General features: G+C 41.2%; 1 protein-coding gene across 6 annotated transcripts in view; it reads right to left on the reverse strand.

The window, feature by feature from the left end:
- Nucleotides 1-25,094, reverse strand: part of ASTN2 (astrotactin 2) — a 1,016,905-nt gene that overhangs the window by 722,751 nt on the left and 269,060 nt on the right. For 2 of the 6 annotated variants that reach the window (XM_078375307.1, XM_017977763.4), the window contains exon 4: nucleotides 3,748-3,897. The exons of 2 other annotated variants lie outside the window; for them this stretch is intronic. In XM_078375307.1, coding sequence (XP_078231433.1) covers nucleotides 3,748-3,897 — 150 coding nt within the window. Of the gene's footprint in view, nucleotides 1-3,747; nucleotides 3,901-25,094 lie in introns of all 6 variants that reach the window. 2 more of the 6 variants (XM_009002172.4, XM_009002169.4) reach the window with 1 other exon arrangement.

Raw genomic sequence — 25,094 nt, forward strand, 5'->3', positions numbered from 1 at the left:
TCAGTTCCATAAGACATTAATAAATGTTCCAGAGGGGGAAATAAGAGTTTGAAGTCAACATAGTATCAACACATCAAGTTAAACAAAGCAGCCAAGTTTTCTGTACGGCAGGACTTCTCAGAGTTTTTAATAGACTAAGATTCATCCAAGAATCTTCAAGAGAAAGAGGGAGGGTGGAGAATTTCCAAACCTTTTTTTTGATCATGAAATTCCTTTGCCCAAGAAAATCTTGATGGGCTGTCTTGAGTAAGTTTGGAAGTATAGGATTGACATATACTGTCTTTGCTCTTCTCCTGCAGAAACTGTATCCCATGGTAGCAGCAAAATCGCAAGCACGCTGTGATTAAGCTGTTTTGGAAATTGTTTTAATAGCATCCACTTGAGCACATTTACTGTGCTACTTGTCAGTGAGTTTGTCTGAGGGAGAAACAGAATTCTCTGGGCGTGGCTACCAGGAGACTTTGGTTTATCACAGATTCCTCTTGCACCATCAATATGAAAGTTATAAAGCTAAGCCATTTTCCAGTGATCTTTGATGTTAACACACTCACTTCCTCAACAAATATTTATTAAGCCATTTCTATGTATTAGGTTTATATATATGAAGCTTATATTTTAAGAGAGGAGGACAGTAGACAAGCAAAAATTTTAAAAAATTTGTCTGAACTACTGTTACGGAAGAAGTTAAAAAAAGGTGATGTAAGAGATAGTAGCAGGTTGGGGACTGAAAGGAGCAAAACTGTAGGTTGGGTAGTCATGGAAGATGGTTTTGAGGAGATGACATTTGAAAGGCGAGAAGGGGCTGGCTGGGAGAGCAGCTGGGAGAAAGAAAGAGGCATGGCAAGGAGAAGGAAGAACAAGTTCTCAGATGCTAAAGAAGGAACCATTTGCTGTGTTCGTGAAATATGAAGGAAGCCAGTTTGGCTGGAGCACAAGGAAGTGCAGAGCAAACGATGTTTGAAAAGGGGACAGGAGCCAGAGCCAGATCTGCAATCCGAGGTGCAGAGTTTGGATCATATTCTAAGAATAACAGAAAACTGTCAGAGGAATTTGAGCAGGGGAGGGGCTTTATCTGGTTTATCTTTCTAAAAGATCACTTTGGCAGTTTTGAGGAGACTGAATGCAAGGCAGGTCGAGTTGTAAGGAGCAGTTAATAAATGACAGTGGTGATGATGGTGAGAAGGAAAGGAAGGGCAGATATGGAAGAGATCCAAATGAATGTCTTCATGCATAGTTCTCTGAGACCACATCTAACTTGTAAATTAAAATAACTTAAAATAGATTTTTATTAATAATCTGACTATGAAGTTTTTCTCTAAGAGGGGAAACATTTTAAAGTTAAGTGTTGAGTTTTATACAAAAATATTTTCTAGGTGACATTGTTTATAATGATGAAACATTAGAAGCAGCCCAGATGCCTAATAGAAGGGGCTTAGTTAAAAAAAATTATGATGCAAAAAAATAATATTTTTGAAAAATTCATTGACATAAAAATGTTTAGAATGTGATGTTAAAAAATGAACTCAGGTTGGTATGAAGAGGGGAATGGTTATAGACTTGGAGTCAAGAATGTTTATGGAGTATATATGTGTGGAGAGGACTTAGGAGGGGAATTCCTGGTGAATGATAAAAAATAAAGATGAATACGTAAGGCTGTGTGAAATTTGAAGTAGCGCTAAATGCCTCACCCAGAACAAACCTAAGATTACATTTATTCATTTCCGGATACATGCCGTCTGAACTTTGCAAGGTGGTCTACATTCAGCCTTTCATCAGGTCTTCTAAACAATCTCCTGATGTAAGGTTTGGCATGCTCATTTTACAGAAGAGGAAACTGAGGCTCAGGGAGAACCAATGACACTTCCAAAGTTATGCAAGTTAAAACTGACTTGGGCTGGGATTAGCATTCAGACCTCTCTGACGTTAAGGTGAGCGCTCTGTATCACTACACCATGGTTTAAACATGGGGTTTCCCATGTGAGTTCCAAAAATAAATTCTATCATTTTCTTCTGCCTCAACTTATGACCTCACAGCTTAACATGTGGTTGGGGTTTTTACAGGATTAAAGATGTTACAGTATTAAGAATTACACATCCTCTCAACAGATAGCAATCATCTACTCTGTGTCATGCACTGATTTAGGTCAGAAATGTAAAAATGATTTAAACAATAGGACAATCCCTACCTTTAAAGGACTCTCTGTCTAGCTAAGGAAAGAGCCGAGCAAGAGAAAATTATATCACACGAAAATGAATGTATAAAGAGAAGCTAGGGGGATTCAGAGTGAATTGTGACTGTGACCATCAATGAAGTCTTCAAAGATACGTGCCATGCATGTTAAGCTTGAAAAGACATGTAGAATTTCACTTGTGTATTAGGTTGGTGCAAAAGTAATAGCAGAAACATAATAGGACACATTGGTTAAGTTAAAAGGTTTGAGACTCAGACTGCTGGGTTCTCCCTGGCCCCACGACTTACTAGAATGTCCCCTCAGACAGATTACAACAGCTGTTTGTGCCTTAGTGAAATTATCTGTCAAATGGGAATTACCACTCTACCTGCTTCATACAGATGCTGTGAGGATCAAATGAGATAAGATGTATATATTATTTAACCTGCTTCTTGGAATAAGGTAAGTGTCAATTAAGTGACAACAATTACTCTTAGGAGCCAGAGGGGGGTTTCATGCAAAGAGAATGGCAAGGGAAAGTGCACTGAAGACAGAGCACATCAATTCAGAAACGACAGTGGAGACCAGAGCTCTGTGTGGCTTTGAGTGTCATGTTCATGAGCCTAAATATGTCTGAAGGTGCTAAATAAGCACTGAATCTGTGGGAAAAGGTGGATGACCTGATCAGAGCCAAGTTACAGGAAATGGAGAAGTAAGAGGTAAGAGGAGGAGTGACCAGCTGGAGACTACTAAGTAGACAAAAAAAAAAAAAAGATTTGGAAATTAGGCAGTAACAAGTTGGTTTCTTTCATAAACAAAGTCACACAGATGGCAGAAGACGAAGGAATGAAAAGAAGGAGGAAGAGAAGTAGGAGGAGATAAAGATGAAGAAGGATGAGATGAAGATGAAGATAGAAGGAGAACAATAACAACAACAAACAAGAGAAAGGAAAAGAGGAAAGAGGAAAAGGAGCAGGAAGAAAATATCTGCTTTAAACAAATGCTGGGTTAGGCACTGTCTGAGATATTCTTGCGACCCCATGAGACAGGAGTGGCTTGGAGAAGTAGAATGTTTTGCCCTGAGGGGCATAGCTAGGTAGCAGCAGAAACAAAATTTGAATTAATTCTCTCTAATTTACAATACCCCACTGGGTCATTCTGTTATTCAGCCTGCTAAAAAGTGGTCTCAGGCCCCTGTTTCTGGCTCCCAGCCTAAGGATGTCTTCTACTAGAATGCTCTGCCACTTTGCACTCTCCAGACAAGTGACAACTTAAAGAACATCTACTCTGCACGGGTTGTGGTGCCACACACTTCCCATATATAGTTACTAATCTATCACTCTAAAATCTGATGATCCATTCTCATTCCCAGATGAGGCACCTGGGGCTCAAGAGAGGTTAGCTCTGGGTGTAGGGAGCACAGGTCTGCAGCCTCCAAGGGGATTTATCAGGGAGAGAGTCACACAAGTTCTATGAGCACAGGGAAGCAAGGGAAGAAGGCACAGATCTCCCTGGCCTCTTTGGAGTCAGGGGACAGCCTTCTGACTTCCCGGCCAGATGTGCCAGGAGGGCCTACCTCGAGACTTGCTCCTCCGCTTCCTCTTCCCTGCCGATGCGCTGCGCAGGGCTGGCTGCAGCTGACCGATCTCGATGGGCGTGTTAGCGCGGAAACTCTCCTTGAACTTCTGCATCAGGGACTCCACTGTCTCCTGAGTCGCCTCAGCTGCTGCTATAAGGTAGCAACAGGGCTGAGGTTAGGGCTTGAGCCCACCCTCAGCCCCTAGAGGTCTAGGCCTGGCCACCCTAATTTCTTTAAACTCCCTCCCTGACCCACTGAAGATATAGAATCACACGCTTTCAGTCTAACCACATAATTACATATTTATGTATTCAACATTTACCATGTTCCGGGTATTGCTCTAGTCTCTTGAGAGTAGAAGGCTTGGTAGTGAAATATGAGACACAATTCATTATTTAAGTAATTCCTAGTTCAGTAGGAGACATATCCAGACAATTCTAAGATTGTGCAATATTTTTGTGATAGAAGAGTACAAAATTCCAGAGGATCACGGAAAAGGGTCACCTCACCTATCTGAGAATCAAGGTAGCCTTCCAGAAGAAGGCAATATTTAGGATGAGACCTTAAGGATGAGTAGGAGTTAGTAAAGAAAGCAGGATCAGGGTGAAGTTGGACAGACCAGAGAAGATAGCGTCCTGGATGGAAGGAGAAGCATGTATGATGATCTGAAGCCAGAAGAAGAACAGTTGCTTGAGCAATGGAAAGTAATTCATGGGGGTTGTGACGGAGCTTGCAAAGAGGAGGCTTATAGGACAGGAGGCTGGAGTGATAAGGACATCTGGTAAGCCACAATTCGGAGTTTAAATTTTATCCTGATAGAAAAGGTTTTTTTTTTTTGTTTGTTTGTTTGTTTGTTTAGGAATCATGACTTAATTTTATTTTATTATTTTTTTATTTTTTATTGCATTTTAGGTTTTGGGGTACATGAGCAGAACATGCAAGACAGTTGCATAGGTACACACATGGCAGTGTGTTTTGCTTGCTTTCTCCCCTTCACCCACATTTGGCATTTCTCTCCAGGCTATCCCTCCCCACCTCCCCCTCCCACTGGCCCTCCCCTTTTCCCCCAATAGACCCCAGTGTTTAGTACTCCCCTCCCTGTGTCCATGTGTTCTCATTTTTCATCACCCGCCTATGAGTGAGAATATGCGGTGTTTCATTTTCTGTTCTTGTGTCAGTTTGCTGAGGATGATGTTCTCCAGATTCATCCATGTCCCTACAAACGACACAAACTCATCATTTCTGATTGCTGCATAATATTCCATGGTGTATATGTGCCACATTTTTCCAATCCAGTCTATTATCAATGGGCATTTGGGTTGATTCCAGGTCTTTGCTATTATAAACAGTGCTGCAATGAACATTCGTGTACATGTGTCCTTATAGTAGAATGATTTATAGTCCTTTGGATATATACCCAGTAATGGGATTGCTGGGTCAAATGGAATTTCTATTTCTAAGGCCTTGAGTAATCACCACACTGTCTTCCACAATGGTTGAACTAATTTACACTCCCACCAACAGTGTAGAAGTGTTCCTTTTTCTCCACATCCTCTCCAACATCTGTTGTCTCCAGATTTTTTAATGATCGCCATTCTAACTGGCATGAGATGGTATCTCAATGTGGTTTTGACTTGCATCTCTCTGATGACCAGTGATGATGAGCATTTTTTCATATGATTGTTGGCCTCATATATGTCTTCTTTAGTAAAGTGTCTGTTCATATCCTTTGCCCACTTTTGAATGGGCTTGTTTTAAATAGAAAACTGACATGTTCAAATTAAGTCACTTGGAAAACAATCACTAACAAAAGTAGGGAGAATGCACACTGAGGCAGGTAAGGAGGCCAGGGCTGAGGCTATGGAAGTAGTCAGCCAAAGGCAATGGTGGTCTGAACCAGTGGCAGTGAAGGTAACACAATGTCTTATGAGACACAGCCACAGTACTGTGGATATGTCAATCACTCAGTACCATATCTCTATTTTATTGAGGGGATGTTGAGGCCCCCAAAAACAGTATATGAATTGCTCCAAGATAGGAAGTGGCAGAGTCAAGCCTTCTAACCCCTTGTCCAATGTTCCATTTGCAACAATACCTTCCAATGATCTGTTAGTAGCCGTATTTCCAAAAAGTTTCAAAATTGAAACTGGTAGAAAGTTCAGTAAATGGAGAAAGTAAGGTCAGAAGGGCAGAGAGAAAAAGTTAGAAGATAAGAGGAAAAAAATAACAGAAAAGCCTGAGAAGGAAGGAAAGAGGCAACATAAAAGGAAAGGAGAGAAAACCAAAAAGAAGAAAAGAAAAATTGCTGAATAGCCTCAGTGCCTTTGTTCTGAGAAATTCCCAAAGACAGCCCCGACTTTGAAATCTTCAAACTCAGCCCTCCCTCCATCTATGTCTCCAGAGGCTCGGAAATTTCTTCTTCAGTTTGAGCTACCTGCTGTCTGATGCCAAGAGATGAGATGTGCCAATGATTTCTGTTTCTTTGAAGGGCCTTCATCAGACTGGACAAAGAAAGCTCCTAAACATCTTAGCACCCACTTCTAAGGAGCTCCTGTTTCCCCAGGAAAGCTTATCAGCTAAGGCAGATGTATCTGCAGAGTAAGTCAGACCTAGAGGGTTGGTTCTGATACTGGGTTCTGTGAGAAGTCCCATCTTGAGGGTGACAGGGAAAATGTGTGATCACTAAGGAAAAAAGACAATTGACAATACAAATGAACCATGTGGTGGCATTAAGCCTTCCTCACCTGCCTCTCTTGCTATCGCTCTCCACAGATATCTCTATTAGATGTACTTGAAGATGAATCAAGAGGATCCCAGACATGGGTTCCCTTCTCTAATCCTGGGATGAAGAATCCTTCAGCTATAGCTTACAGCATAATTTTAAGAAGCAATGTCAGGCCCAATTTTGATTCTTTAAACCCAGAGAGAAAAGTGTTTTGCCCAAAATTGTAATAGGTAGGCTATATTTTGGTCAAAAGTCCAGAATAATCCACAGTTTGGAATACTCAAAGGGAGGGACCCACACAGATTCTGTCAATTAATTCATTCATTTCTTCATTTATTCATTCAACCGAATTTACAGAAGAAAAAAACATTACATACCTATGCTGAGAACCAAAGATATAGCTTAGCTTCAGCTGCCATAATAAAATATCATAACCTGGTTGTCTTAAACAACAGACATTTATCTTTCTCACAGTTCTGAAGGCTAGAAGTCCAACATCAGGGTGCCATAGTTTTGGTGAGATTTCTCTTCCTGGTTTACAGATGGCCACCCTCTCCTCCCTGTGTCCTCACAAGGCTGGGGAAGAGAGAAAGAGACAGAAAGAAAGAAAAAAAAACCTCTCCCTTCTCTCTTTTTTTTTTTTGAGACAGAGTTTCGCTCTTGTTACCCAGGCTGGAGTGCAATGGCGTGATCTTGGCTCACCACAGCCTCCGCCTCCTGGGTTCAGGCAATTCTCCTGCCTCAGCCTCCTGAGTAGCTGGGATTACAGGCACGCGCCACCATGCCCAGCTAATTTTTTGTATTTTTAATAGCGACGGGGTTTCACCATGTTGACCAGGATGGTCTCGATCTCTTGACCGGGTGATCCAGCCTCCTCGGCCTCTCAAAGTGCTGGGATTACAGCTTGAGCCACTGCGCCAGGCCCCTTCCTCTTTTTATAAGGCCAAAATTCAATCAGATCAGGGCTCCTTCTCATGACCTCATTTAATCTTAATTACCTCCCAAAGCTCCTATCTCCAGACACAATTGCCACTGATCACATTGTGTACCTGCCTTCCCCAATTTATGTGTTGGAGCCCTAACTCCCAGTGTGACTGCATTTGGAGGTGAGGCTTTTAGCAGATAATTAAGGTTAGACGAGGTCATACGAGTGGGATCCCAATCTGATAGGACAGGTGGTCTTATAAAAAGGCTAAGAAAGAAAGACCCCACTTTCTTTCTATGGACACACAACGAGGGAAGGCTGTGAGAGGTGGCATCTGCAGACCAGGAACATGGCCCTCACCTGAACTCGAACATGCTGGCACCTTCATCTTGACTTTTCAGCCTCCAGAACTATGAGAAAATAAAATTTTCTTGTTTAAGGCACCCAGTCTACAGGTTGAGCTTCCTTAATCCGAAAATCTGAAATCTGATATGCTCCAAAATCTGAAACCTTTTGAGCATGGACATGATGCTTGAAGGTTATTGTCTAAGTCAACCTTGTCCAATCCACAGCCCATGGGCCACATGCAGCCCAACACAAATTCACAAACTTTCTTAAAACATTTTGAGATTTGATTATTTTGTTTTTTGTGGGTTTTTTTTTTTTTTTTGAGATGGAGTTTCATTCTTGTTACCCAGGCTGGAGTGCAATGGCGCGATCTCGGCTCACTGCAACCTCCGCCTCCTGGGTTCAGGCAATTCTCCTGCCTCAGCCTCCCGAGTAGCTGGGATTACAGGCATGCACCACCATGCCCAGCTAACTTTTTGCATTTTTAGTAGAGACGGGGTTTCACCATGTTGACCAGGATTGTCTCAATCTCTCGACCTCGTGATCCACCCGTCTCGGCCTCCCAAAGTGCTGGGATTACACACCGTGCCCGGCCGTGTGTTTGTTTTTTAGCTCGTCAGCTATTGTTAATGTCAGTGTATTTTATGTGTGGCCCATTTTTCTTCTAAGGTGACCCAGGGAAACCAAAAGATCAGATACCCCTGATCCAAGGAAATGTTTTGGGAAGCATTTACAAAAATGTTCTTTATAGTTTTGGTGGGTACATGGAAGGTGTATATATTTATGGAGTACAAGAGACCCTTTGATATAGGCATGCAATGTGAAATAAGCACATCATGGAGAATGGGGTATCCATCCCTTCACACATTTATTATTTGAATTTCAAACAAACCAATTATACTCCTTAAGTTATTTAAAATATGCAGTGAAGTTATTATTGACTGTAGTCACCCTGTTGTGCTATCAAACAGTATGTCTTATTTATTATTTCTAACAATGGTTTTTATTTACCCATTAACCATCCCCACCTGCCCCATGCCCTCTCCATAGGAACACTTTGGATTTTGGATTAGGGATGTCCACTGGTATGTAAAATGCAAATATTCCAAAAATTAACAAAAAATCAAAACCCAAAACACTTCTGGTCTCAAGCATTTTGGATAAGGGATACCGAGACTGTATTTTGTTATGGTAGCCTGAGCAGACTAAAACACAGTCAGACTGGTGGTTAGGGCTTCAATTAAAGCATTTGGTGGGAAGGGAGACACAAACATTCAGTCCATGAGGTAAAATGGTGAAAAAACACACGATTTCCTCTAAATGCTTGCCATATAGATAAGAAGATCAATATTAATTAATAATTGACATCTCAATGTAAAATTTACAAGTGATATGTTCTCTAAAGGAGAGATGAGGGATGACATGAAAGGCTATATTAGAACACTACGAGCTAGTCTAGAAAAATCATGGAAATTTGCCCCAATGAAGTGAGCAGTGCAGCTAAGGTCTTACAGTATAGTTAATCAGGTGGAGAGGAAGTAGCAGGGATTAGGAGTGAGGACAGCAAAAGAGACAGAGGAAACAGTCTACACAGAGACCTCTTGGGGAGAAAGGATATGGAAGGGGCTACCATCTGCAACTAGGGCTGAATTCCTGAAAGCAGGCAATGTGAGATAAGGCTGGAGAAAAAAAAAATAGAAAGCCCTAATCCTAACCCTAACCTTGAGGTTTTGTGAAGAACGGGATGCTAAAGGTTTGAGTGGACGTGATGTGATCAGATTTTCATTAGCGGGAAGACTGCTGGTTGCTCTGGTAGAAAAGAGAAAAATGCATTGTAGAAGGACAGGAATTAAAGTGAGTTGTCTTCCTACCAACTTTGTGACAATGCCCTCACAAAGAAATCCTAGTGTGTGATGGTGGCAACCTGGAATAGGGTCACTGTGGTGGAGACAGACAGTGGATAGAGTAGTAGAGTGAGTATACACAAGTAGTCAAGTACTACAGACACAGAAGTGGGCAAATTTGAAAGTTATAGGTAAAACATGCTCAGAAGTTGGAGACTGATTGATAAGGGAAAAGGAGGAATTGGATGACTCCTGGCCTCCTCGATTACACAGATATGGACTGATGGGTCCTCAGTGAGAGGAGGAACATTGTAAGAAACGACATTCGAGAGGAGTGAACACGAGTTTTGTTGCTGTTGTTTTATGAGACAGAGTCTCGCTCTGTTGCCCAGGCTGGAGGACAGTGATGTGATCTCAGCTCACTGTAACCTCTGCCTTCTGCGTTCAAGCAATTTTTGTGCCCCAGGCTCCTGAGTAGCTGGGATTACAGGCGCACACCATCATGCCTATACTCTCTCTCCCTCTCTCCCTCCCTCACTCTCTCTCTCTCTCTTTCTCTCTCTCCCCCCCCACAGATAGACAGATATATAGATAGATGATAGATAGATAGATAGATAGATAGGCAGATAGATAGATAGATAGGCAGATAGATAGATAGATAGATAGATAGATAGATAGATAGATAGTATTTTTAGTACAGTTGGGGTTTTACCATGTTGGACAGGCTGGTCTCAAACTCCTGACCTCAAATGATCGGCCCACCTCAGCCTCTCAAAGTGTTGGGATTACAGGCATGAGCCACCATGCCCAACTTTTAAAAAAAATTTATTTAACTTTTATTGTAGATTAAGGGGTACAAGTACAGGTTTGTTATATAGGTAAACTGAGTCATGGGGGTTGTGCAGATTATTTCATCACCCAGGTAATAAGCATAAGTTTTATATTACCCAGGTAATAAGCATAGTACTCGATAGGTAGTTTTTTTAGATCAAAACCTTGGAATGTCTTGGAGATGTTTAAGTGGAGATGCTGGGTAGACAGTGAGTTACGTGGATCACACACGTAGAAGAGAGAGCTGGGCTCTATGGAGACTCAATACCTGCATTCCTTGGAAATAGAGAGGAGTGCGGGTTATGGTGGAGAACATGAGTTTTTATGCTGGCATACTGGAGGCACCAGAACCTGTGCTCATTCCTGGCTTGTGCCGGCTGGCCACTATTCACACTCCAGATCCACCTCCACCCTCTGGGCTGTGTCGCCAGCTCCTTGTTAGATGGCTACTAGTTGGGCTTGGCCCACGGGATGCCACAGCAAGATATGAGAGGAATTTTTTTTTTTTTAAGACGGAGTTTCACTCTTGTTTCCCAGGCTGGAGTGCAGTGGCACGATCTCGGCTCACCCAGCTCACCGCAACCTCCACCTCCTGGGTTCAAGCAATTCTCCTGCCTCAGCCTCCCGAGTAGCTGGGACAACAGGCACGCACCACCATGCCCTGCTAATTTTTTGTATTTTTAGTAGAGATGGGGTTTCACCTTGTTGACCAGGATGGTCTCGATCTCTTGACCTCGTGATCCACCCCCCTCGGCCTCCCAAAGTGCTGGAATTATAGGCGTGAGCCACTGTGCCCGGCGATATGAGAGGAATTTGAAGGTATTTCTTTCCTTGCTCTTTCCTGTTTCAGTACCGCATTTCCAACAGAGACTGAGATTCTCAATAATTACAACTTTCTGCCAAGGGTCCCTTTCCCACAGTCCCAGTTCTCACACAGGCCAGTAAAACCTTGTCTTCTCCCTGCCTCTTCAGCTCTAGGAATCATGAGTGGTTTCTTGACATTTCTTGTCCTGGTACCTTGAAATTCCTATGTTGATTCTTTTTACTTTGCCTACACCTCTATAAATAGCCACTTCATTGCATTCTTTTAAAAAAAAAATCCCATTTGAGGATGTGTTCTTTGTCCAACTGGGACCTGACATATCACTCAGCTTCCCTCTTTTTTTCATGACTCTGACATTCAGCAATTCCTAAAGGTCAGCCTCTTTCCATTTTGTAATTTCTGTTTTCTTTGTTCTAAATTGACACAGATTTGACTGGATGGGAGAAGAAGGCACACAGAGAAGGAAGGGAAGCTCCCCTGAGCTGCAAGGGTTTCTGATCCCCACTGTAGCAAATCCCATCCATCTGTTTAGCTGCTTTTGCCTCCATGACAGTGCCAAGAGCCCAGGCAGGCTTCGAAAAGGAAGCGCTTTACAAACCTCTCCATGGCCGATTTCATCCTACATACCACTACCCCCATCCCTGATCCCTCCTGACCCCATTCAGCAGATCTATCAATATCAATATATCAAGTTGTCCAAACAAGGCACATTACCTCCTGGTACCCGCTAAGCTCTGCCTCCCCAGAGCGGCAAAATGCTCACCCATCACTGGATGAATGCAACAGATGGTGCTTGATCTGAGCATCACGGCAGGCCCAGGAAAGGGAGGGAGAGGAGGGGGAACACCGCCTCTTTCTAATTGACATATGAGAAACTGTCAAGCTTAATGGTAATAAACCACTGGGGCTTGAGGAGAAGAGCCCTGGTCCCCAAGCCAAGCTAGAGAGAGAGGAGAGGAAGGGAAAGGACAGGAGGGAAGAGGAGAGAAAAACAAGAATGACAGAGAGAACTATGCTCAATCATAAAGAAGAGAATTCTAGAAAGAGGGAGTCAAAGATGAGTGGGAAGGAGTGGAGAGGCAGAACACAGAAGGGAAGGAGTGAAAAGGACAGGAGAGGAGACAGAAGACAAAGAAGAGAAAGAAGAAGGCATAAAAGTTCATGATGAGGGATAAAAGACTACCAATTAGGCTCTGTGTATACTGCTTGGGTGCACCAAAATCCCACAGATTTTGAAAGAACTTAGTCATGTAACCTAATACCACCTGTTCTGTGGAAATTAAAAAAAAAAAAAAGATAGGAGGACTAAGTTTTAGTGTTCCATAGCACTGTAGGGTGACTGTAGTAAATAATTTATCATATTTTTTCAAATAGCTAGAAGAGAGGATTTTGAATGTTCCTAACACAAAGAAATGACCAAAAGTTGAGGTGATGGATATGCTAATTACCCTAGCATGTATCAAAATATCACTGTACCCCATAAATGTGTACAAGTTTTATGTGTTAATATTATTTTTAAAAATAAGGCATAAAAGAGGGTAGATTCTGAGTCATTTTGCAAAGGCCTAAGGGTTATGTGGGTTTTCAGATCCCAGGCCAGCCTCAGCTTCTACCCTGGAGAAGAGGCACTGCACGTTGTATCTACACTGACACCCCGCAACTATACATTTAAACTGTCATCCTCAAGACCGCCCTGGCCAACACGATGAAATCTCATCTCTATTTAAAACACAAAAATTAGCCAGGTGTGGTGGTGCTCCAGCTACTCAGGAGGCTGAGGCAAAGAATCACTTGAACCAGGGAGGTGGAGGTTGCAGTGAGCCGAGATCACATCATTGCACTCCAGTCTGGCTGAGAAAGTGAGACTCTGACTCAAAAACAAAGCAAAACAAAAAATGAAAAAGCTGTCACCCACAGTTCTCTTTCCCACACTGCCACTCAGGACGTTCCACCAAAGAAATGCATACAGGTTTGAGTTGAAGTTTCAGTATCACTTCGCTCACCCTCTTTAATTTTTTCAGACAACATTAGTCTGTGACGTAAGACAATTCACCATTCTTGAGCACAAACGTTTTGCTAGGTAGGTAATCTGGTACTTCCTTATGCTCTCACACTTGTTCCTCCTGACAGCCTGGAAAGGTAAGCATCAATCACTTCTCTTGAGAGATAAGGATAGCAAGACTCAGAGATGTTACATGGTTTTCCCAGGTCACACAGCTTAGAGATGATAGAACTGGGATTTGGACTCAGATTATGGTGACTCCAATGCTCTGGCCTTATCTGTTGCTACACTCTATATAAATACTCCCTCTCTGGTCCGCTTGGTAGGTAGAAATGGGTATCTTAATTTTGGAGTTTGGATGTGACTTTTCTGGGCCTGGACAGTGGCTCTGATAGCTTAGCTCCTCTTTAGATCATCTAGGCAAAGACCCCTAAGAGATCTGGGTGAAACCAGTGAGTGGCTTGACTTGAATGGAGATTAGCCTGCTATGCCAGTGGACCCTGGCTCAAGACTCTCCACCATGGAGGTTCCAGGGTTGACCCATGTCTCACTACAGAACTATACTAAGAGAACCAAGAAGCAGATGGACATTGACCGTATTGGCTAGTGCAAGTGAGAAAGCTCACTCAAGTTCCAATATCAGCTCTGCATTTGCATAGCCTTGAGTTACTCCTTTCACTTTTGCAACCCTTGGTATCTTCCTCTGTAAATGTCTGCAGGGTTCTTGAAAGGAATAAATGTAATTATGTACATAAAATGTCTAACAGAGCTTCGAGAACATAGTAAATGCTCACGAAAGAGTAGTCATTATTCACTTTTCTCCCGCTAACCTGTCAGCTTCATGACTTTTCATTTAACTCATTCCTTCTCATTCATTTTGAACTCTGTTGACATTATAAAAGAGTCACTTTGCAAACTGTATTAGATTATACATTTCCCCTTTTGACCAAATGTGAAATAGAGGCACCAAGAGATAAACTCATGATAAAGTTAGCAGCAGACCAAGGTCTAGCACTTAAATCTATTCCACTTCTCCTCCTTGCTTTCCCAAATTCTAGGATAATTTTAACCTCAGATTTTGTGTTACTTAATTTTGTGTGCCAATTTGCTAAACCATGATATCCAGGTATGTGGCTAAGCATTATTCTAGGCATATCTGTGAGGATATTTTTATCTGTATTTTTTAGATGACATAAATATTCAAATCAATAAAATTGGAGAAAAGCAGAACATTCTCCTTACTGTGCATGAGCCTCATCCATGCAAGTGAAGTCCTTGAAGGAAGAAAGACTAACTTCTCTGAGTTAGAGGGAATACGCTACCTTTGGACTCGAGCTGCATTATCAACCCTCCCCTGGGTCTTTAGCTTGCTGGCCTACCAGACAGATTTTGAACTTGCTGGCTTCCACAATCACATGAACCAGTTTGTTAAAATAAATCTCTGGATAGAGAAATGAAAGGAAATAGAAAGGTAGAGAATACATATGACCAATAATAAGTGTGTGTATGTGTGTGTGTGTGTGTGTGTGTGTTCATGTCTTCTTGGTTCTGTTTCTCTAAAGAACTCTGACCAACACAACTTCAATTTGTGTCCCCAGACTTTGGACTGGGCATGGTCAAATGCCAGGACTGGGAGCAAGGTGATAAGTGAAGACTTCTTAGTCCGAAGGTGCACCTCAGCTGAGAAGACCCAACAAAAATGCAAAAAAAGCCCCATCCAATTTGGAAATTGTGAGAGTCCATCCATTCACTGAATACAATATTCCATCTTACACAGGAGTCACCTCTTCCTGAAAATAATAAGAAAGAAAACAACTAGTGTTCCTTAGGCAGATGAGAATGCTTCATGGCTAGAATACATTTTAAACCCAAGTACACATTTTAGGAAATGGCTCCCTCTTCCCAACTCTCAGGGGTAAAAATTGATGGATTGAATTTTCTCTCGTTTTAGTTTTTCCTCCTGCACATATTCTTAAACCTGTGGTGCCTGGCATAGCTTATCTTCAAGCAAGTGCCTGCAGACAAGACAAATGAACAAAAAGGAGCAAATATAAATTGGAAAACTTGGGAATAGTCTTTTCTTATATACAAGATCTTGGGCCTGTCAGTAATACTGCAGAATTGTAGGATGGTCATGATTTCTGCTAGGAGAACTGCATTGAGTTTGAATGATGGAATTAAATTTAGTGATATTTTTCTCTGTTCTGTTAAAAACACAATACCTTCCAGGTTCTCTGGAGCTGGTTTCACAGTCCCTAGCCAGAACACAGATGGTCTCTAAGATTCCCTCCAGTTCCATCACCCTGTGTTTCTAAATGTAAATGAATGTACTTACTCAAAGATGAATGCAATAACCACAAGAAGTGCATTCCTCAGTTTGCAAAACACTTCCACCTCTCTCAACTAATGTTATCCTTACTAACTGAACTTCCAAGTTACAGAGACCGGAGAGGTAATGGACATCCCAAAGGTTGGGCTGGGGTTGATACTATAGGCCAACAAATTCTGTTTGAGGAAACAAGGGTCAAATAACTAGACAGCCTGGGTCTAAGGCTTCCGGGTCACTTCATTATCACCTTGAAAGCAATGTGCAACAAGGGAAGGCTTTGAAATCAGCCACAGTCTCTTAACAGCTGTGAGACTTGGACAAATAGCTTAACATTCAGAGGCTCAGCTTTGCTAAGTGTTAAAACAAGACTTGCAATTCCAACTCTAATAAGCCGTTTTGGGATTAACTGAGACACTAAAAGCATATCACAGTATCTAATACAGAGTAAGTACATTTTTTTAAGAGACAGGGCCTCACTATGTCGCCCAGACTGGAGTCCAGTGGTGCAATCATATAACTCACTGCAGCCTCGAACACCTGGGCTCAGCGATCTTCCTGCCCCAGACTCCCGAGTAGCGGGGACTACAGGTGCACATCACCACGATTGGATAATTTTGTTTTTTAAAATTATTTGTAGAGATGGGGGTCTCACTATGTTGCCCTGGTTGGTTTTGAACTCCTGACCTCAAGACAGCCATCACTCAGGCTCCCAAAACACTGGGATTGTGGGTGTGAGCAACCACACCCAGTCAAAGAATGAGCACATTTATATTATGCTAAAAAACATTTTTTTTTTTAAAAAAAGATGGAGTCTCCCTACATTGCTTAAGCTGGACTTAAACTCCTAGGCTTAAGGGGTTCTCCCACCTCAGCCTCTTGAGTATCTGGGACTAGAGACATGCTACCATGTCCTGCCACTGACCACACACAAAAAAGACAAACAACAAAAAACCCCAAACTTAACCATTAGTCATAGCAAATCCAGATCTTCTGCTTCGCATAGACAGTGGAATCCAATGGGAGTCAGAGTCACTAGCCAAATTCCTCCCTCCTAGATCAATACTGTCCATGACTTCACAAGAAGACCACATCATAGAGCTCAGCACTCCATGGGACTAGAGCCACCCATACCTTATAATTGGAGTTCTTCATTCAATACCATTAATGGGTGCTGGATCCAGGGGCAGGCCCTGGGGACACAGTGATAAAATGAACACTGTCCCTTTTTAAAACAGGACACTATTTAGTGGAAGAGGGAGGTACAGATAATGAAAACAGAGTGTGATAAGTACTTATGTAGAGAGTATCATGAGAATGCTGAGAACCTGTAATTTTTCATATCATACTTTCACCTTTTGAAAGTAGAAAGGCTATGAAAAATTCCCAGAGAAAGTACCAACTGATCAGTCTCAAATAAAGGATGTAGAACCCGGGAAAGAAGATGACAGCAAGAGTATTATGAGCAAGAGAAAGGAGCAAGGGTGGTACAGAAAGTTCTACACACTTTGGTTCTTGTGGAGCTCAAACTGAGAGATAATTTTGTTACAAAGATCATCTTCAAGCTAGGAAGGAGAGCCTCCTGTTGTCTACTCGCCCCTGCTTTTCTTCCAAGACCCTCATTTAAAATTTCCACCTCTTTTCATAGCCCTGCTATCCAGCCCCACTGTCCTTTCCTACATCTGTTACTGTTATCCCAGACACCTTGGGTGCAGCAAGAGTACAGTGTAGGGCTCTGGACAGACGTGGGCTTAAACTTTCATTATATGTCGAACTCATTATGTGACTTTGGGGAAGTTCCTTAAATTCTTTAAGCTTCAGTTCCTTCTCTGTAAAACCTTGAGCAAAAATCTCCCCCAAGAATTGTGGAGCTTCTTCTTTTGGTATTGTTAAAATTCAATGTAATAATATATGCAAAGTGCTTAACACACTCCCCAAACTGGATTAAGAACTCAACGAATTATAGCATTTATTATCATTATTGTTAAACAGCTTAACTGAGATAAGCCTGCAGAGGGTCTTGCACAGGGTCAAAGCTCAATAAATACTAAGTTCTCCATTTCCCTTTTGGGTAACTCATTGCCTTTGACTCACTGTTGTCCTTTCATGTTCAAATTTTACTATCCTTTCTGGATCCTGTAACATCCAGCGTTTTCATCTGCATTCAACTTCATCCAATCCCATTCATGGTTACACCTTGGATCTTGCCATAACTTGGAATCTGGATGTGGCTGCAACATTAGTCCCAAAGACACAACCTTTGCTCATGGGTTTCTGTCTGCTCTCATATCTTGCTCTTTCATGCTCATCAAGTTTGTGCTTTGACCTCCAAAAGATCACTAGGTCCTGAATGCAGGCATATTGTGTCAAACACTTGGGAAAATATAAATCTGTAGCGGACAGATTTATATTAAATTATAATGTGCCAGAAAAAGTCATTTTTCTGGCAGCTGGCTCGAAGAAAGGGGAGAACCCCACTCTCTTACTTTTAATTCCTTCCTTTCTTGAAATTTTACATCCTCCCGGTATCACTTTTCTCTAAGAACTTGAAGTTCTCAGGCTCATCTGAATGTATCATACCTTGTTTTCCAAGTCTATCTCAGTATTCAGATAATCGTAATAACAATAACATTTACTGTTTATGGAGTATTTACTACATGACATTATTTTAAGGTAAATACAGCCATCAGTTTATGTAATCCTCATAACGACCATGGTACATGGCAGTATCTGCCTCATTTTTTATTCCCAATTTCAAATCCACAACCTTGCTGCTGCCTCAGTATACACAGAGTACACTTAATTGCCTCTTGACTTAGGTTTGGCTGTGTGACTTGCTCTGGTGAATGGAATGTGTATGGAACTCAGCATGTGCTATTAATGAGCCTGGGCTTCAAGAAGCATCACATATTTCTGCTCATACACTTCCATCTGCCACTGCCAAGAGGAGGGTTTGTCATAGCTAATTTGCTGGATGAAGAAGGAAGAATAACTTACAGTAGACTCATAGCTCTGCAGCATGAAACAGATTCACCTTAACTCCTATAGACTAGGTCTTCAACTCTAGCAAATCTGTAAAGGATGAGCAATGCCTGTGAGATAAGAACACTCCATTCTATCCTTGGAACTAATCCATTCTATCTTCAGAACTAATGAATATTTATTATTTCATAACACTAAGATTCTGTAGTTGTTTGTTATGTAGCACTGTTGTGGTAGTGACTGACTGAAACACAACATTTCAAGATACATATCATTATCTCCATCTTATAAATGGGTGAGTGAGGCACACAGAGGTTAATTAATTTTTCAAGGGTCATATGCAATCTATGAATCGCAGAGCTGCATAAATAGCCTCAAATACTACTTTAGGGCTTATTCTGCTGTGAGAACAGCAAACATAATTTAGTAAATTGACTTCCATATTGAAGAGGGTGAAAGGAATGGTCATCCTCATAGTCCGCTCTCCTTTAGACCACATTAGTGATAATTGTGAGGATGATTCAAGAATTGACAATCACCTGAAACTAGAGGTATCCCTCATCAATGGCATTAAAGACTGTTAACATGTCCATTCACAGTTTTTAGAGTAGAACTATGCTTGCCGAATGAATGAACAAATGTTTCCAGACATGTATGTCCAAGCACTCAATGAAGGGTATAAAAATATGCACTGTGACAGGAGTATATTACTTACCCATGATGTGGTTGGCAATGGGGATGAGGGGAAAGCAGAATGTGGAATTTGTATGAATTCTCGCTACTTCAACTGGCAGATTTTCTACCCATCTTCTCTTAAACTAAGGCACATCTTCCCAGTGCAATAGGGTGGTTATAAATTTAAACATATGTAAGTCAACTATAGAAAATGGCAGGGATGTTAGAGTAAAATTAATGCAGTCACATTATAAATATGTCCTATTTCTCAGTATTAAACTCTTTAAAATAGACTGGCTAAATATATAGACAATAATGGATTGAAGCTGAGTTGGCGTTACTATGAGGCTTGGGATTTTTCATTTAATGGCTTATAATTTCCATTTCCCATTTCTACATGACAGTAAAAGCAGGCTTGCTTCATTATTCTTGATTACATGCAGCCACCGTCAACAAAAACCCAAGCAGGAAGCTAAAGAGTAACACTGGGGGTGGAGCAGAGAATCCTGAATTGGAAACTCAGCAGATCTGTAATCAGAAGAATAGCACTCAAGTTCCATGTTAGTTGCTGTGTGACTTTGGACATGTCATCGAGCCTCTCTCAGTCTCAGGAAACTAAAGCTTCTGTGACATGGATTTTTTTTTTTTGAGACTGAGTTTCACTCTTTTTACCCAGGCCGGAGTGCAATGGCGCGATCTCGGCTCACCGCAACCTCCACCTCCTGGGTTCAGGCAATTCTCCTGTCTCAGCCTCCTGAGTAGCTGGGATTACAGGCACGCGCCACCATGCCCAGCTAATTTTTCGTATTTTTAGTAGAGATGGGGTTTCACCATGTTGACCAGGATGGTCTTGATCTCTTGACCTCGTGGTCCACATGTATCTTAAAACATTTAGTAAGCTGGGTCACTATAAAGTTTGCAATATTATCACTTCATTTTTACTAGTTAACACTAGTTGCAAATTCTGCTTCCCACATCCTTAATTAAAGAGTATACGTACAAAAGGATAGACAAAATAAATGGTTAAAACATGTGCAAAATTATTTTTTTACTATACACACCAAGGTCTAAATCCTGGGTCTGTCTGTTAGCATGTGCTCACCCTTGAGTACAATGACATTGATGTTCTGAGCCTCTCAGTTGTTCCTTGTTTACTAAATGGTGATAAAGATACATATAATAAGGATTTAAATAAGAAAACTGTAATATCATTCACTCATGTTTATTGAGTGTTTATGCCAGGCACCATTACCTCATACGCCACTCACTACAAGCCTGGGAAGTGAGTGGCATCATGGGGAGAGCCCAAAGCTTGTCTGCTGACTTCCATGATCTTAACCATTCTGAAATAATGCAAACAGGAAGAAGAGCAAAAGCAGCATGTGGAGGGAACAGAGAAGGGATCAAACTGTGGAGTGTTGGGCTGTCCCAAGCACATATGGAAGCTGCTGTATGGATATGGGGTCCCACATGCATCTCAGGAATTGTTTCTATCCCGTGGCTATATTCCTGAATTGTTTTCTTCTTTTCCTAATTTGGTACTGCTTCAAACAGGCTCAGCTAAATATTATAGATAACTCCTTTCTTCTCTATCCCCTTCCCAGTCAGCAGCCAAAAAACTGAGCTGAGGCAGTAGGGAGGACAGGAAATCATGTCTTCAGCGGAACAGAACAAATTCCTCCTCTGATGTTTTTTGGTGAAATACTAGAGATCCATCCTAGGGAGCCATTTGCACAGGAAGCCTGCAGGTACGGGTGGATGGGTCTTAAAGAATGCTCTTATGTTACTAGATGTACACAATGAGGTAGAGAAATTTGATAAAAAGCAAGAGACAGGGCGGGGGCTGTGATAGAACCTCAAAACCTAGCTCCTCTCTTTGCAACTAGAGACTCTGATAACCTTGGGAGGAAGCTCACACCCCAGCCACTGTTCTGATAAGGGGGCATTCAAAGGTTACAGACTATCAAGTGCCATCTCTCCCCTCTGAGTATCTTCCTCCTCTTCCTCATCCTTTTCCTGTCACCTATGGATTTAAAGCTCCAGAAACTGGGCCTTGCATCCCTGAATTACAGGTAGGTTGCCAAGCAGATTTTTTTGGAGTCCTCACCAATATAGATTTTAAAACACACATTCAGATGGACATTTTTCCTCCTCTCCTACGTTTTCATTCAATGTTTGGGGCATCAGAGAGGTTGATAGGAGTTAACAGGAAGATGACCACTAAAGTCTAGAACCAAGAAGAGGACGGCTCTGGTCTTCATTGCTCAGACCATACCTAGAGGAGTGCATTGTGAGATGAGTGTTACATTAAGCATATTATTAACAGAGTAGAGTAGGTCCAGATAAAAGAAGCTAGATTGACATGGAAGATTTTAATGGTATCATGAGTAACAACAAGACTCTAAGGGAGTAGAAGTTAGCTGCCTTCAATTACATGAAGGGCTGCATTACGAGCATCACTTCTAATATTAATGTTTAACATGTGTATTGCTATTGCTGTACTCCAGGCTCCACGATGCATGCATTATGTATGTTATCATTCCAAGAACTAGTATCTTTTGCGTGCTTACGCCGGGCCAGACATCTGCTGAAGGGTTTTGAAGATGTAATTTCATGACATTCCCTATGATGCTGCAAAACAAACACTATTTATAACTCTCTTTAACAGATGGGAAAACTGATCCTGAGAGAGATTAAGGTTCTTGACTAAGGCAGGGTTTCTCAACGTTGGCACTGTTGACATTTGGAGCCGGCTAATCCTTTGCTTTGGAAACTGTCTTATGTATTGTAGGGTGTTTAGCAGCATTCCTGGCCTCCATCCATTAAACTCTAGCAGCCCGCTCCCCAAGTTGTGACAACAAAGAATGTCTCCAGATACTGCCAAATGTCCACTCAGGTTGTGAACCAATGGAAAAGGTCACTTAGGTGGTAAGTGGGAGGGTTCGAATTCAAACTCAGATCTGTCTGATACTAGGGCCCATGACCTTAATAATAATAACAGCAATAACTATTGTTATTATAACAACAATTATTTTGTGAATCTACATCTAGAGCTTTCTAAATAAGGAAAGAAGACCATGTAGAGGTGTTAACTGGGTGTAAGCTGGCAGTGACATCATATTGCAAAAAAGAAAAAAAGAGAGAAAGAGATTAAAACATTAGATAAAGGTAAACTAAAAGGCAGGTCAGACTACTGACAATGCTTCAAGTCCATTATCCTGTGACTTTAAAACCTGAGGCTCTTATTTTTATTCAAATTGTTTTTCAGTAATTGTAGTTTAGTAATTGTAGAGGAAGATAAAAATCTTAATTTGAAATGTCTTCTCCTTAGCAGAAACCTGAAGAAATTTACCTTGCCTCTATATGTATGAGGTTGGGAAGGTGCCATTCTTCACTCCCTTTATTCATTCCTCCAGCACATACAGAGACATAGACCCTCCTGTCCATGCCTCTGGGCTCAAAAACAATTGATCTGATTCGTTATCTAGCTCTGGGCAGAAGAAAGCTGAGATTCAATAGCAAGTCATCAGCTGTGCAGCAAATTGGCAAGTTTCCACCAGTTTGTAATAAGTTAATGATGTCCAAGAAAGGAAGACATAGACAGGAGGGAAGCACACAGCCTCCCACCCGCCTCTTTTCATAGCCAGAACATCTATCCCCTAAGCTGTATTTGAACACAGAGGAGGAAAGCAGAAAGGAGACATGCACATCTCTAGCAATTAGAGACTGGAATGAAGAAAGACACATGGATCCAAGTTAGCAGGAAGCCTGCTGGAAGCCAGTCATCTAAGTGGCATTTCAGAGTCAGTCCTCAAAAGAGCCTGGTGCTAGGAATTATACCAAGATGGAGTTAAAGCTGGACTGAGTTGGACTGGACATCAGAATGAATCCTTTAATTAACTTATATAACTCAGGCACTGAAACAGAAATGAAAAGGTGAGAATATGGATTTCCACGTTCAGAAAGCCAAGTCAAATCTGTCTGGGTGACTTTAGCCTTCACCTGCAAAACAGGGAATGAAGCAACACTTGGATGTTGAGTGTAGCACATCAAAGAAGGATGAAAGATTTTCCTAGGTGGCATACATAAAGATGCGGAAGTACAAAGTCATTTCAGTTCAGAAACTGAAGAGTTACTTAGTATGACTAGAGTTCGGTTTTTCTATAGGGTTGGTGTTATAGACGAGATGAGAAGGAGTGAATGACCACATCATGATGGGACTTAAATGCCAACCTAAACATCTGAAGTTTAGTCTGTATAACAGGGATATATGAGAAGACTTTGATCAGAAGAGTGACACTGTCAGAGATATACTTAAGAAAGATTGATGCAACTGTAACTATGGAACAAGGATCTTATGGAAAAGAATGCATTATGATAATAATGATGAAAAGAGCTGAATTTATTAAGCAACATGGTATGTATTGGCACTTAGCACAGTGCCAGTAACCTGCTAGGCATTTTACCTGAATTTCCCAATTTAATACAGCAACAGTATAAGGTAAACACTTATATAAAATAAAAAAATTAAGCCTATAAAGTTGTGCTCAAAGACTCAATACTAACTATAAGTGTAGTCAAGGTACTAACCCAGTTCCAAGGCTAGTGACTATGCATTCACTCAAATAAACTGTGCAAGTCCAGACACAAAGATATAGATTCTGACTACAGCAATATCAAAGGTAATAGAAAAAAGGATATCCTTTTAGAAAATATATGTTTAGGGGTTATAATGGGCAAGAATGAAAGGACTCAGATATGAATTGGAGAAGACAGGAAAAAGCCAAGATTGCATTCTGATTTTCCGTTAGGAATGCCAGATAAGTATGATTTGAGACTTAACTATACCCCAGTATATCCAGAAGTTGGTTGGATGTTCCCCTTTGCAATTACAGACAGATGACTTGTCACTGCTATGTTCCTTACAGTGATCAACTTCCTTACAGAACAAAATCAAACGTTCAGCTGGGCACAGTGGCTCATGCCTGTAATCCCAGCACTTTGGAAGGCTGAGGTGGGCAGATTACTAGGTCAAGAGATCGAGACCTTATTAATTTTCTGTCTCGTTGAGTCTAAATCTCATTATGGGTCTCATGTATCTGGGTATTAAGATCTCTTATTGTTGCATTGATCCTTTTACCACTGTATCTTTGTTGCTTTGAAATCTATTTTATCAAATGTGAGAATTGCAACTCCTGCTTTTTGTTTATTTATTTATTTTTGCTCTCCATTTGGTTGGTAAATTTTTCCCCAACCCTTTTTTTTGAGTCTTTGTGTATCTTTGGATATACCGTTAGGTTTTGACTATATCTTTTGATTGGGGGATTTAGTCGATTTAAATTTAGGGTTACTGCCATTTGATGTTAACTGGCTATGTTAACCAGGACTTCAACTCAGATCTGGAACAAGTAAACTCAATAAATATTTATAGAGTTCTCCATTTTAAATACACAAAATATTGATCGGCCATTATTAATACCCATTTTTAGAATGAAGCAATATTCCTGTTCTCTCTCCCTCTTTTTCTTCCTCTTTCTTCCTCTCCTTCTCTCCTTTTTTTTTTCTTTTCAACATCCTAGTTCCTCACCTCTACTCAATACATTCCTCTCAACACCTGATTCCTTGTGATTATCCCGTCCCACTGAAACCTCCAATCCATTAAAAAAACAAACAAACAAACAAACAAACTACCACCATACACAAAATATAGACGCAGCTCCCAGTAAAAATGTTGGGTGAAAGACATTAGACACAAAATAATACATATTCTGTGATCTCTTTATATAAAGTTCCAAAGCCGGAAAAACTGATCTAAGGTGATATATGTTAGAACAGTGGTTACCTCCTGGGGGAGATGACTGAG

This window comes from Callithrix jacchus, chromosome 1 (genome assembly GCF_049354715.1).
Source record: "Callithrix jacchus isolate 240 chromosome 1, calJac240_pri, whole genome shotgun sequence".
Lineage (NCBI taxonomy): Eukaryota > Metazoa > Chordata > Mammalia > Primates > Cebidae > Callithrix > Callithrix jacchus.